Below are 15,234 nucleotides of genomic sequence, written 5' to 3' on the forward strand. Positions count from 1 at the left end.
GTGCTGCTGAGGGAAGACTGTTGTTTTACTTAATAAAGGTGACACCAGAGAAGGAAGGAGGTTTCTCAATTGTGCTTGACTCTAATCAGTGTCTGGGCTTTTTGGGGCATACACACACACACACACACACACACACACTTGTCTCATTCATAACAGCACATTTCCGCTAAGCAAGGAGCGAAAAACACAACCAGCACGTATCTTCACACCCAAGTGAGAACAATAAATGAATGTGATTTCAGAGAATAGATGATGTCTTGAATGTTTATCAAGCGGTTTATACGACAATCGAATTTGTCTATGATGCCTGAATTTATGGTTTTGTCATTCACGATGATAACAACTGTTATGTATCTTTTTTGACTTTGTCTGTGTGGGAAAACAGATCTCCATCCATTTGAATGCATTTCTGATTAAGCGCTCCACTAATGTATTTCACTGAGTGTTCCCAAACAGGAGACTTTAACAACTGAATAGGATTTTCAATCTCCCAACTCCCGACAAACACGTCTCCAACTTCTAATGTGTACCAAATGAGCAAAGTGGAAGGATTGCCATAAAGTAGGAGTCAAGATTATAATTTTGTACTTATGGCGTAGAAAACCTGTTTAAAGTCTTCTAAATATGTTTTTTTTAAATAATTAGAGCCCTCTAAACATGAAATAACACTCATATACTCACATTTGTGTTACCCATTACAGTACATATAATAAGATTAAAGCAACTCCTATTTGTGTGTGTCACAGTAAATGCGTTCCCTAGCAGACCTTAGTGGCGGGTGGACAGATGTGTAGAGGACAGGAAGTGATGTCAGAGGTTCAGAGTTGAGTTTTAGCTTGCCTGCCTGTGCTATTATTATGATTATTGTGTTATTATTATTATTATTATTACTGTGCCTGTTGCAAGATAATTTGAACGTGCAATAAATGCCTTGTCTGGCAGTTTCTAGCTTGTATTTGTAAATGCGTTATTTAGGCTAATATTTAAACAGTAAATACGAAACGGCAATCTTTAATTACTTTATGAAAAAACACGTTACAGTGAGGTTGGGATGTTTGAATCGTGGTGTAGCAATTGTACAATTACACCCCTTGTGACCATGCATTTCTTGTTGTTTGTATGCATTTCCATACTTAATATTAAGTGTCATCAGTCTTGTCATAAGGAGCAATAACAAATCCCATTCCAACATAAAGCCAACAATTTAATTAACGTGAATTGCTTGGTTAATGACATGATTGTAAATGTAAACCAAATAGTGCAAACTATAACAGCAACTGTGTCTGCTCCAGACAGGCTCACTGATAAAATGAAGAGAGAAGAATTGAATATTGAGGCGTTCAGGATGGAAAGATGTGTACTTTGGTGGCAAATTAATAACATGGTGGAGTCAGCAACTTGGTCACAATGGACTCATTTTCATTCAGCAGCCTGCTTATTTTCTTGGTATAGCACACACTTCCCAGAACACACATTAAGACATGGCTGAATTTCAATTCCATTTCATTTGCTTTCGATATTTGTGTCATGGATATTTCAAATTTGCGTCTGTGAGTTAAATGCCTCCAGTGAATCAGTAATTAAAATGCTAATTTCCTCCATCAGAAGCCGTTCCACTCACTTTGTTCCTTCGGCCCAGTTTGACGAAAGTTTTGAGAACTGGCTGTCGATCACAGCTGTAACCGTGGTGACACTAAGCAAACCAATAAATGTTTTTCTGCATATTTAAATATGTCCATTTAAATGAGTTAATGCTTATTGTGTGAATAATACTGCTATTACAGGCCTTTGTAATAGTTTGGTGACCAAAATATTGAATCAGATGTTGTCTTCACAGAGGAGCCTTTTCCGAGGTGGTCCTAGCCCAGGAGAAGCTGACGGGTCGGATGTTTGCGGTGAAGTGCATCCCAAAAAAGGCTCTGAAGGGGAAAGAGAGCAGCATTGAGAATGAGATTGCCGTGCTGAGGAAGTGAGTGCTGCAACACACACAACTGTGAGCCATCTAATTCATGGTTACTTTGGCAACTGTGACTCCCTATGGATCTTTGCCATGCACCATAAGTCCCTCCATCCACCACCCCTGGGTCACAATCCACATCTTCCCTCATTTGTTCCAATATACATTATGACTAAAACATCTATCAACTAAAATGACTCGACGCTGTGCTCTGTAAAAGCTTTTTATGCAACATTATGAACGGACATGCTTCAAAAGCAGTGTCTATCCTTTTTCCCACATAGGGCCACATACTGAAACATCACTATACAATACAAAAAACAATATAAACATGTCATCATTGATTTTTCTTTCTATCTGGATGATATTTTTCTGGTGTATCACTATATGACAATATAAAACGATACAAGTCTTCTATGAAAAGCTACAAACCTTAAGCCAGGGGTCGGCAACCTTTACTGAAAAGAGCCAATTTACACCCTTGCCCACTAAAGAAAAAGAGCCTGGAGCCACAAAACATTAAAAGAAGGTCTCCTAAAGTCTAAGAAGAGAATAGAAGAATGTGTAAGGGATGCCAACTAGTAGGGTTTTAATTTTTATTTATCTGTAATTTATTTTATAGAAATGTCAAATAGCTCTGGGAAAGTATTAGTTTTTCCCGCCATGTTTACCTCTGTGAGAGAGAACTGAATAGCATCCTGTTGGCTCATCCTCGTATGGAGGACCAAAACTGCCAAAATAATAAATAAATAAATAAATAAAAGTGGAAATAAAAACAAAAATGAAAAAAAAATCAAAAACTTAAATACAAAAAATAAATATAAATGGAAATAAAAACAAAAATTAAAAAAATTTAATTTTTGAATCTTGTTTTTTATTTTTGTATTTATTTTTGTTTTTATTTATTTATGTATATATATTTTTATTTTTGTTTTTATTTCCATTTATATTTATTTTTTGTATTTAATTTTTTGATTTTTTTTTTCATTTTTGTTTTTATTTTCACTTTTATTTATTTATTTATTTATTATTTTGGCAGTTTTGGTCCTCATAAAAATGCAGAAGGAAAAACTATTCAAATGAGGGGGCGGTCCTAAGTGTGTCTTGGGTTGAACTGTTCGCCTATTGGTTGATCGACATGTGAGTGCGAAAATCGACTAGGTATGCCTGCAAACGGCCACAGCAAGAGGAAGTATACAGGGAGAAAAGTATACATTTACCGGGACAATAATGGCGGGGTCCACCAGGAAGTCGGTGTCCGAGCTTCTCAGGGACGCTGCCAACCGTTTGGATGATTTGGAACGTGGTAAGTATGAAACAGCTGATGTGTTACGCTTTTACTTAATTCCAGTTCAGGTGTGTTGACTCTTTCTTTACTTTCTGCTTTCACAAGCTTCAACTTCGGACGAATCGGACGAGAGTGGTGTGGTGACTTCCTCTTGCTGTGGCTGTTTGCAGGCATACCTAGTCAATTTTCGCACTTACATGTCGATCAACCAATAGGCGAACAGTTCAACCCAAGACACACTTAGGACCGCCCCCTCATTTGAATAGTTTTTCCTTCTGTATTTCTGAGGACCAAAACTGCCAAAATAATAAATAAATAAATAAATAAAAGTGAAAATAAAAACACAAATGAAAAAAATATATATCAAAAAATTAAATACAAAAAATAAATATAAATGGAAATAAAAACAAAAATAAAAAAATATATACATAAATAAATCAATAAATAAAAGCAAAAATAAATACAAAAATAAAAACAAGATTCAAAAATAAAAATAAAAAATTTTGTTTTTATTTCCATTTATATTTATTTTTTGTATTTAATTTTTTCATTTTTGTTTTTATTTCCACTTTTATTTATTTATTTATTTATTTATTATTTTGGCAGTTTTGGTCCTCCATAATCCTCGTGCTCATCCAATCAGCAGTCAGAACTCAGCCAGGATGCGTTCAAGGTCTCACACAAAGTTGTTTTTTTTTTAAACAAAGACGTGCATTTTTCCCACTCGGGTGTTGCAAAGGGAGCCGCAACAAAGAAGCTGAAGGGCCACATGTGGCTCTGGAGCCATGGGTTGCTGTCCCCTGGCTTAAGCCATACAACGAAATGCACACTCAAATTGTGAAGCACTTTTATTCATTGGTAACAAATTGGCTAGCTTTTCGACTGGATTTAGATTGGTGAGGCATTTGGGGGGCGAGAACTTGGCAGGGTGTGTGATATGATCATCAAGATTTGGGGTATCACCACAATACGGATTTGGAAGCATGCAGACACGATGTAGCAATCTTAGTGCAGGAGGAACTTTTGTTGTGTGCGGGGCTGCTTATGACGTGTGACATGTGTGACGTCTGCAACCACCATAACTCCACGATGGGTGCACGTCAGTCTCGGCACTTGCCCAGTTTGGCTGTCTAATGAGAGCGTACAGCTCACGTGGACCGTGACGAGTGAGCATTTGCGCCACCCTTGCAAACGCGTTGTGCACACTGATTTAAGCAGTGGTTCCAAACTGACAGACGAGTGCATCCAACATTTTGTCTCCTCTCCGGACACAGTATAGCAGGGGTTTGAGACCCTACTCAATTTACCTGGGGGCCACTGGAGCTAGGGTCTGGGCAAGGCTGGGCCGCATCAGGTTTTCCAAAAAAAACAAACACATTTATTAAAAACAGAAAAACATACAAACTTTTTCAGTGCTTTGGTTCTGACTTTCTACAATAAAAGCTCTGATAAAACATTCCACTGTTCTCAAATATCTTGATTTTTATTTTCTGCACAAAATAAAATGAAAAATAAATAAACAAATCAAGAATAAAGAAAATAAATTAATCAGTAATAAATAAATATAATAATAATAATAATTAAAACTGCAAGCAGTGATGAGCGGGCTCGAGCACCCCGACGCGGTCGGGGGTACGCGCGGGTCGGGGGTTCGCACGGGTCGGGGGTGCGCGCGCGACCGGGCCGTACAAAAAACCGCGGCGATGGGATAAGCGGTAAGGGAGTCACGGCACTTGCAATTTTCCGCCAGGAGGGGGCGACACCGGCGGCGAGGCGGGTGCGCGGTCACGTCCCGTCCGACGCCCCGAACCGCCGTAAAAAAATTCACGACGATCAGACCGCGCGGTAGGTACTTGCGGTGGATATACGTTTCCACCAGTTGGTGGCGCTATACAGTCTATGTACACAGACAGTCATAGACCAGAGGGTACCCCGAACCACCAGAAAAAAATTCGAGCAGATCCGACCATGTGGGAGGAAGTTACGGCAGATATACATTTCCACCAGTTGGTGGCGCTATAGAGTGTATGTACACACACAGTCATAGACCAGAGGGTACCCCAAACCACCAGAAAAAATTTGGGCCCGATCCGACCATGTGGAAGGAAGTTACGGCTATATACATTTCCACCAGTTGGTGGCGCTATAGAGTCTATGTACACACAGCATAACAGACCAGAGATTGACCCAACACACTAAAAAAAATTTCAAGACAATCTGACCATGAATCAGGAAGTTACGGCAGATATACATTTCCACTGGTTGGTGGCGCTATAGAGTCTATGTACACACACAGTCATAGACCAGAGGGTACCCCAGACCACCAGAAAAAATTTGGGGCCGATCCGACCATGTGGAAGGAAGTTACGGCTATATACATTTTCACCAGTTGGTGGCGCTATAGAGACTATGTACACACACAGTCATAGACCAGAGGGTACCCCAAACCACCAGAAAAAAGTTGGGGCCGATCCGACCATGTGGAAGGAAGTTACGGCTATATACATTTTCACCAGTTGGTGGCGCTATAGAGTCTATGTACACACACAGTCATAGACCAGAGGGTACCCCAAACCACCAGAAAAAATTTGGGCCCGATCCGACCATGTGGAAGGAAGTTACGGCTATATACATTTCTACCAGTTGGAGGCGCTATAGAGTCTATGTACACACAGCATAACAGACCAGAGATTGACCCAACACACCAAAAAAAATTTCAAGACAATCTGACCATGAATCAGGAAGTTACGGCAGATATACATTTCCACCAGTTGGTGGCGCTATACAGTCTATGTACACACACAGTCATAGACCAGAGGGTACCCCAAACCACCAGAAAAAAATTGGGGCTGATCCGACCATGTGGAAGGAAGTTACGGCTATATACATTTCCACCAGTTGGTGGCGCTAAACAGTGTATGTACACACACAGTCATAGACCAGAGGGTACCCCAAACCACCAGAAAAAATTTGGGCTTGATCCGACCATGTGGAAGGAAGTTACGGCTATATACATTTCCACCAGTTGGTGGCGCTATACTGTCTATGTACACACACAGACATAGACCAGAGGGTACCCCAGACCACCAGAAAAATTTGTGGCCTGATCCGACCATGTGGAAGGAAGTTACGGCTATATACATTTCCACCAGTTGGTGGCGCTATACAGTGTATGTACACACACAGTCATAGACCAGAGGGTACCCCAAACCACCAGAAAAAATTTGGGCTTGATCCGACCATGTGGAAGGAAGTTACGGCTATATACATTTCCACCAGTTGGTGGCGCTATAGAGTCTATGTACACACAGTATAACAGACCAGAGATTGACCCAACACACCAAAAAAAATTTCAAGACAATCTGACCATGAATCAGGAAGTTACGGCAGATATACATTTCCACCAGTTGGTGGCGCTGTGTTTTGAACATGGCTTCTGGAGCATTAGGTGCGTCCTGTCATGATAGACGTCTCCACCGAAAATCATAGTGATACGTGTAACGGGTGGCGAGGGATAATGAATTGAAACTTCTAGGTGGCGCTAGTGTGTCAATTTAGATTGGTGTCACATGGGAGCACCACCAGGGCGCTCAGGCCTGGATTAAGGCCTCACGTTTAAGATTTCAGCAGCATGTGACCTTCTGCAGGCAAATGATGACCTTTTGATGGTCAATGGCGAAGGATGACCATTCGCCGTGGCCACGCCCCCCACATGTGCTTTACACACATCATAGTCCATCAACTGACTTCATCAGTCTGTCAGTCAAACTGTGTATTGACTTTGATGTACATTGCTTCAAGGCAAGGCCAGACACCAGGCAGGGCCAGATATGAAATGGTCAAAGTTTGGTGGCGTGCCACGCCCACATCCTATGGAGCGGCCCAAAATCCTTCGCAATTTAACGTGGGCCATCCGTCTAGTGTCCGTTGATGCAACAACGGACTCATTCGGTCAAACCCCCTAGGAGGAGTTCGTCGAGATACGACCCATACATCCGCCCCCAAATGGCCGCCGCCACCTAAAATGGCCGACTTCCTGTTGGTTTTAGAACATGGGTTATTGAGACTTTTTTGTGCGTCCTGTCACGAGTGATGTCTCCTCCGAAAATCATGCCGATACGTGCAACGGGAGGCGAGGGATAATTATTTTAAAACTTCTAGGTGGCGCTAGTGAGTCAATTTGGCTTGGTTTCATATGGGGGCCACACCAGGCCGCTCAGGCCTGGATTCTGACCCCCCCTATGAGTTTTCAAGCCCATGCGACCTTTTGCGGGCGAATGATGACCTTTTCTATGTAAATGGCGAGGCCTGAGCATTCGCCGCCAGGCCACGCCCACCACGTGCGCTTTTCCTGCATCATGGTCCATCAACAGGCTTCACCAGGCTGTCAGGCAGTGACCTTGTGACCCTGATGTTCATCTGATGAATCTCCTGGCAGAAAAGGCCTCATGTAGATGACACGCCTTTAGCCTGTCGCCAATAGGTGGCGCTGCGACGAAATCAGGAAGTGACCTACGGGGACCTTCGGGGCGGGGCCATGATCACATGTACCAAGTATGATGAAGATCTGACCACGTGGAGCCAAGTTATTCACGTCTACAGTTACGCTCAGCGTGCAAGGCCCGGACATATGAAAATGGGCAAAATTTGGGGGCGTGCCACGCCCACATCGTATGGAATATCCCAAAATCCTTCGCAATTTAACGTGGGCCATCCGTCTAGTGTCCGTTGATGCAACAACGGACTCATTTGGTCAAACCCCCTAGGAGGAGTTCGTCGAGATACGACCCCAACTTCTGGCACGAAAAAGGCCGCCGCCATCCAAAATGGCCGACTTCCTGTTCGTTTTCCAATATGGGTTCTTGAGACTTTTTGGTCCGTCCTGTCACGATAGACGTCTCCACCAAGTTTCGTGACGATAGGTGAAACTGGTGGCGGGGGCCAATTTTTTCAAAAATTAAAGGTGGCGCTAGAGAGTCAATTTTGGAACATTGTTTTCGGGACCCCCACCAGATCGAAATTTTCGCCAGACCTGACGCGCTTGCAAAATTTGGTGAGTTTTCGGGCATGTTGAGGCCCTCAAAATGGCCGTCCTTTCGTCAGAATAAAAAACGGAACGATTACAATAGGGCTTTCGCACTGGTCAGTGCTCGAGCCCTAATAAAACGGCAAATAATAAAATCTTAAGAAACCACATATAGTTGGTGGGTAGACAAATGATTTTTTTCAGATTAAAATTAACAAAGCATTATTAGAGCCCTGTCGGCATGACAAAACAAGACTATGATCACATTTATACTTTTTTATTTACAACATATTGCGCAACTGCAGGGTCTTGAGACACATTTCCTTTAAACTTAACAAAAAACTTACCACTTCCACATGGGTAGGGAGGATAACTATTAACAGTTATTTAACCTTTAACATGAACATTAATCAAACGTAATAATTTTTTCTGGGTACATGATACCATACAGCATCCATATCAAACTTGCGCGGGCTGCACTAACATTAAACTTCAACTATCAAACTAGTGTCCTGCGGGCCACATTTGGCCTGCGGGCCGCGTGTTTGAGACCCCTGCAGTAGAGGGAGTTGGCTGCATCTGCGGTTCAGAAGGCGGGCAAAACTGCTTTTCATTCAGGTATTCAGTTCATAATGCGAGAAGAGGAGAAATAAATGCATCGTGGATACCAGCATGTTGTTAATGTTCTGGTAAAACAAGCATATTGGCTTGAAATAAGCTATGAAAATAAAAATGTGCTTCTCCTGGCCATTTTCACCCAAAGTATAGCCAGTAGTACATTTAAACATTTGCAACTGCATGTATGTGATCGGCCAATTTCACTCATGGCGATATGCTCCAAAACATTGTAATTCATCCGATACTATAAACGTATTATATTATGAGCAGAGGCTCACTCTGCTGCACTTTGAAAACCCTGTAATAGAAACAAATCTTTCTGACTAAAATTTTGAATCACACTTGTTTTTTTTAGAATCAAAATCATAGATGCCTTTTGCACGTGGTTCCCATTCACAAATCTACAACACAAGTCCTTGAATCAATACCCACTCGTGTCACGTCTGAGAGGGCTTTTCCAAATGCACTGTGGCTGTTTGCTGTCATTATCCTGTGGGCAGCTCTTCAATACATACACAGAGACACACACACACTGTATTTACTCCTTTGTCTACACGTCTAAGAATTACTGACATCACGGCGCTGCGGGCTGCCAATGCAGCAATCATACGCTCGTAATGACTCTTAGATACTTACCTGGGTACCTATTGGGAATGCCTTTGCCTTTGTGTGTGGGAAGGCAAGACCCTGTGGGAATTACCTGTGCTCCCAAAGTACAGTAAATCAGTTGTGTCAGATGTATTAGGATAACAAATGCACACATCTACACAATCAGGCTTACCTTTACGGGCAAACCTGGCCTCTTGTGATGCTGTAACCATGGAGAAATCAGCAGAGATGTGACAGACAATAGCGACGGATATACAATGGGGAGGGGGGGGGCATAATGAAGCGCAGCCAGGAGCCTCAGTCTGTGCCAATGAGGCGACTTTGCCATGGAGAAATAAAGCCTGAATGACTCTATTTTATGTGTATTAATACAGCACTATCTTAATGGGAAACATTATTGCCTCATTAGAGAGATGACTCATTTAGTTGACAATATGAATATAGACGCTGAATAACAAATTGCTTTGTCTTTGCAGGATTAAACATGAAAATATTGTGGCGCTAGAGGATATCTACGAGAGTCCGGATCACCTCTATCTCATCATGCAGCTGTGAGTTGACGTTGGATTGACGTGAATATAAATATGGTTATGGTTGTTGGTGTATTTGTGTCAAACACGCTCAACGTGCAACACAGTAAGTCGTACATGGCAACTTTTCATCAAGAACACATACACGAAAAGCAGGCTTGTTCTCTCACGTGCAATACACAAATGTCAGCGTTAGAGCCAAGCAGGATAGCCTGTGGTTCACCCATAGGTGGCCTACTGACCTCCTCTGAAGGCTTACATAAGAAGAAAAGTTGGACTGGCACTTGGAAACACTGTGGAAACATTTCAGTAAAACAAGTGCAGTGGAAGCCAAGGTGGATGATTACACAACAGTGATGTTATTTGTAGCTCCTCGTCAACAGATTATCACAGATCTTGGTATAGGTACTTGCTTCTGTTTGGATTCATTTTAAAAGCCGTTGTGGGATGCATTTTAGGAATTGTGTGCACCGGCGCTGTCATTGAAATGTTCTTTTGTTTACCATTGATAGTGGTAAAACAGGATGCTGTAATTCAGATCCTTCAGTTGACTACACTGAAAGCCCTTAGTGGGATTAGACTTTCCTCTTTTCATTAGCCAATTAACAGAGTACCTCTGTTTGCTGCCTGTCTTTTCCTAGAAACCTCCAATAGACTTTTACAACTTAAGCTTGTCATCTCTTTAACTCTAGGTTTCGATTTGGTACACATGCCTTTCTATTATCAGTGGCCTTTTGAGGGGTAGAGTCAGAAGCCACTGTACATACATGGACCCAAATATTCCAATTGCATTCGGTTTATTTGCTCAAACAGAAAGAATTGAACCTTTGTATAAACCTCATTCCAAAAGAGAAGTGCCAATCCGAATGAACATATAATCGGATTCACAGGATGGAATATTCCTTTCCCCAATCCAATTGAGGTATCTTGTACCCACTCACATGGAAAGTTGTCAGGGTGCATTCTTCTTTGTCATGTTGTTCTTCTGTTGTTTATGCAGCTTTCGTGTGTTTTTCCGCCATCTGTGGAACAGAATCTAAACCCTTCTATACTTTATTCACAAGTCCAGTTTTTATTTAAAAAGAACATATATATCAATATAAAACATGTTTAATTTAAACTATTAGCAAGAGTGAATTGGATCTTTTCCTGTTTAAATTTATCTTGGGCGTGTTCTTTCAGCGCATGCTCAGATTTGACATAACACGCAACTCGAGATGTTCTTCAGTTTTAAAAATGGAGGCGAGCAATCAGCACTGAACTGCTGCGGAAAGTTTGTTTTTGATTCAAACTAAATTTCAAGACTGGACGAACAAAAAACTGGCAATACAGAGTTATTCCAACAAGTGAAAGAAAAACTCAGGGAAGCCGGTATCACGTGATGTTGATGTTTACGATTTACTGCGCATGCCCCATTGACTATTCTGTTTGATTATAGCGGCACATGTAGACAGGAGATTGGAATATTCCTTTCCATGTTTGCAGAAAGGTCATTCGGAAAGAGGAGAAACTCCTCATGTAAACGTGGCGAGTGAAATGGTTTGAAATTAGCTAAGACGTTCTTTGAATAGACCGAACCACTGCTTCGTTGTCCATGTGTATCTCTATCAGCACACACTCATAAATGATGCTTTAGAAATAACACTTTAACCCAACAGAAGGGTTACTATAGCACCAGCCCAACGTAAGGTCTTTTGACCCAGCATGCTGGGTTGGTCTATTTTAACCCAGCAGATGAGTTACAATGCTGGGTTGTTTTAACTACATATATTGGCTATATATTCCACCCAAATGCTGAGTCGAAATAATTACAATGCTGGATTATTTTAACTACAATATTGGCTAGATATTCCACCCAAATGCTGGGTCAAAGTAATTATAATTCTTGGTTGTTTCAACTACGTGTATTGGTTATAGTATTCCCAAATGCTGGGTCAAAATAATTTTATTCTCTGTTCTTTCAACTACGTATATTGGTTACGTATTCTACCCAAGTGCTGTATTGAATGAATTCCTATTCTGTGTAGTTTCAACCACATTATGTACTCCACCCAGATGCTAGGTCAAATTACCCCAAAAATGCATTTCTCATTTCTCACCTTTATTTCACCATCTGCCTTCATTTTTTCCTGCCGTTTTTTTCTCCTCGCTTTCACACCTCATTTCCATCACCATCATCTCTTTCCCTCCACCTGCTCACTTGGAATTTAGTTTGCTTGCTGTTTTTTTCCATCTGTTCATGGGTCAGCACACCACACTAGCCATAGCTACGTACAAGGTCGAATGGAATAGTGAATGTACTAAGGGCAGATCGACCCACAAATATCATCGCAAACATTTTGAGCACGGAAGTTGAACTTCACTGGTTGTGAGCCACAGCGGGGGATTTGTGCATGGGAGATTTTGCACTCAGCAGCATCTTTCTGACTTTGGTGGGGGGGTTGCCACATGGGCGACATCGCTCCTGCTATTTCGTTAGCACATGCTGTCGTTGTGAGCGTATTGAGTCTGCATGATGTTCCAGAGTCTGGAACGGACTGCTTGTAGCATCATTTTGCCATAAGCATCACATATGATGCTTATGGCAAAATGCTAACAGCACTAATAGTCATCAAAGCTTATAAGCTTAGCTTTGATGACTATTAGTGCTGTAATGTAGTATTTAACAGCATATTTTTGTTTCACCCAGGCAGTTAGTTCTGCCAAATCAAATGATGAAAGCACATTTCTTTGAATGCCCGTCTTAACTCCTAACGAGATGATCTCATCTTGATCAGATGGAGTAAAGCCAAATTCTCATGGAACACACTTCTCATCTTGCTCTCTGGTCAAGCAGCAAAATAAGAAAACAAAATCAAATCAAATCCCATTTGATCTGGCCTTTGTGCTGCAGGCTGCACTCGGCTGTAGCGCCGCCGCAACCCAGCATATTTGATGTGCCATAAAGCATTTGTGTTATTATTTCAGACTGACAGTAAACTCTTAAATTCAAGCCTATACACCAGCAGCCCTTTTCCAAACGTATTACAGAAAGGAAAGTCATCCAATTTGTCATAAATGTGCACATGTATTTCGACTTTAAAATTCCAGCCGGCACCAAGGAGTTGTTTTATGTTTTACACAGAGTTGTAGCACAGCAGATCAATGCAGCGTGACAGCGTTTGCTTTGTTCCCCACTCGGCTTATGTAAGCTGTGACACCGCATGGAAGCAATCAGTCCATGCTGCTATGAAAATCGATGCCATTCAGTGCGGTGTGGGCTACTGATGTCGTTTGTGTGATGAATTACTTTATATGTAAATCATAACAAAAACGGCACACAAATTGTCTTCCAAGCATATCAAATTTTATTAGAAAAATGTCAAATCCTCATAGCTATGACTATATGGTTGTATTGTAGGCTTGTTCCGAAATAATGTTGCTGTCAAAATTGCTCTTAGTATGTCAAGCAATAGATTCAAATGAAATGCAGTAACTAAATGTGTATATCATTTGGGATAAGTGAGCTATTACTTTTTACAAGCAAAACACTTGTCAAACCAGAGAGCTCCAATGTACACCTTTTACTGCCCTTAGCCCATAGGCAGCATATTTACACAATGTCTATGATATGATGCTCTGATGTCATATGAATAATTGGTATTTTTCGCTCAGTGACAGAATCCTTCTCAGCATGTCAGCAATAAGAGCATCGGGGAATTATCAACACCTCATTGGGGAAAAAGTCATACTTTCCAGTCGACAGCATTCAATTTACCTCAGTCAGAATCAGTCAGAATAAATACCCCAATAAAATCTGTTTGACTCTCAGTCCTAATCAGGTTATCGTTTCACAGGTTAAGAGTTCAATACAATAATTGTTATCATAGTTTGTGCACTGACTGAATATTATCTGGAGCCTGTGTGAACAAAGAAGGTTTGCGGTTCATCACTGCAGCCACACAATTATTATGCTCAACAATGTGCATCTCTTATGCTTGTGTGTGTGTGTTTAGCAGCTTTTGTTCAGGCATAACTTCTTTTAATTGCGCAAAGTGTATCTGTGTCAATAGTCCTTCACTCTTTTGTGTACACAGGCTTACATAAGAAGGCGTCCATCCTGAGATGATTGCCCTTATTATTTATCAACATGAGAGCATGGAAACAGCCTCTTAAATGACTACACTCGTACATGCTATCATTTAATGACACAGCGTCACCGTCACTGTGAGAATTCCCTGCTTTAAAACCAGGGGGAAAAAATCAGTCCACATTGTGAGCAATGCGTTCTGACAAGAAAAATCCAAAAGTGAAAGCAATTTCCCCAGATGAAATAGATGAAAACTAAAGAGGAAGGCCCCATTTTGTAGGGTACAAAAGTGATGAAACTTGCCTTGAAATCACTTGGGGGCTCCAGACTAAATAAAAATTTAGAGGTAAACACCGCTGCATGGTGGTGAGTGGTTGGCAGCAAGGTGACCTGGGTTCGATTCCCACCTCGGGCATCTGTGTGTGGAGTTTGCATGTCCCCGTATGTGGGTTTTCTCCGGGTACTCTGGTTTCCTCCCACATTCCAAAAACATTCATTCAGTCATTCATTCAATTCCTACCACTTATCCTCACGAGGGTTGCGGGGGTGCTGGAGCCTATCCCAGCTGTCTTTGGTCGAGCGGTGGGGTACACCCTGAACTGGTCACCAGCCAATCACAGGGCACATATAGACAAACAACCATTGACACTCACATTCATACCATAATTTGGAGTGGCCAATTAACCTAGCATGTTTTTGGAATGTGGGAGGAAACCCGGAGTACCCAGAGCGTTTTTGGTCACAGACTACTAGAATCTCAGTCTCTGTGTTTGTCGGCTTGCGATGGCCCTGCTCTTGCATGTGTATTGTGTGGGTTTTCCTGTGGGATGACCAAGCTCTCCTTATGCAAACATGAAGGGAACCATGCAGTTACAGTGCATCCGGAAAGTATTCACAGCGCTTCACTTTTTCTACATTTTGTCATGTTATAGCCTCATTCCAAACTGTATTAAATTAATCTCTTACCTCAAAATTCTACACAAAATACTCCATTATGACAATGTGAAAAAAGATTTTTTGACATGTTTTGAATTTATTAAAAATAGGAAACAAAAAAATCACATTTACATAAGTATTCACAGCCTTTGCTTAATACTTTGTTGATCCACCTTTGGCAGCAATTACAGCCTCAAGTCT

At 41.4% G+C, this 15,234-nt stretch overlaps 1 protein-coding gene across 1 annotated transcript in view; it reads left to right on the plus strand.

The window, feature by feature from the left end:
• The window catches only part of camk1da (calcium/calmodulin-dependent protein kinase 1Da), a 49,663-nt gene that overhangs the window by 22,273 nt on the left and 12,156 nt on the right, over positions 1-15,234 (plus strand). Inside the window, exons 3-4 of the mRNA XM_058077367.2 lie at positions 1,838-1,969; positions 9,975-10,049. Coding sequence (XP_057933350.2) covers positions 1,838-1,969; positions 9,975-10,049 — 207 coding nt within the window. The remainder of the gene's footprint in view (positions 1-1,837; positions 1,970-9,974; positions 10,050-15,234) is intronic.

This window comes from Doryrhamphus excisus, linkage group LG2 (assembly GCF_037039965.1).
Source record: "Doryrhamphus excisus strain RoL-2023G ecotype Guam linkage group LG2, RoL_Dexc_Guam_v1.1, whole genome shotgun sequence".
Classification (NCBI taxonomy): domain Eukaryota; kingdom Metazoa; phylum Chordata; class Actinopteri; order Syngnathiformes; family Syngnathidae; genus Doryrhamphus; species Doryrhamphus excisus.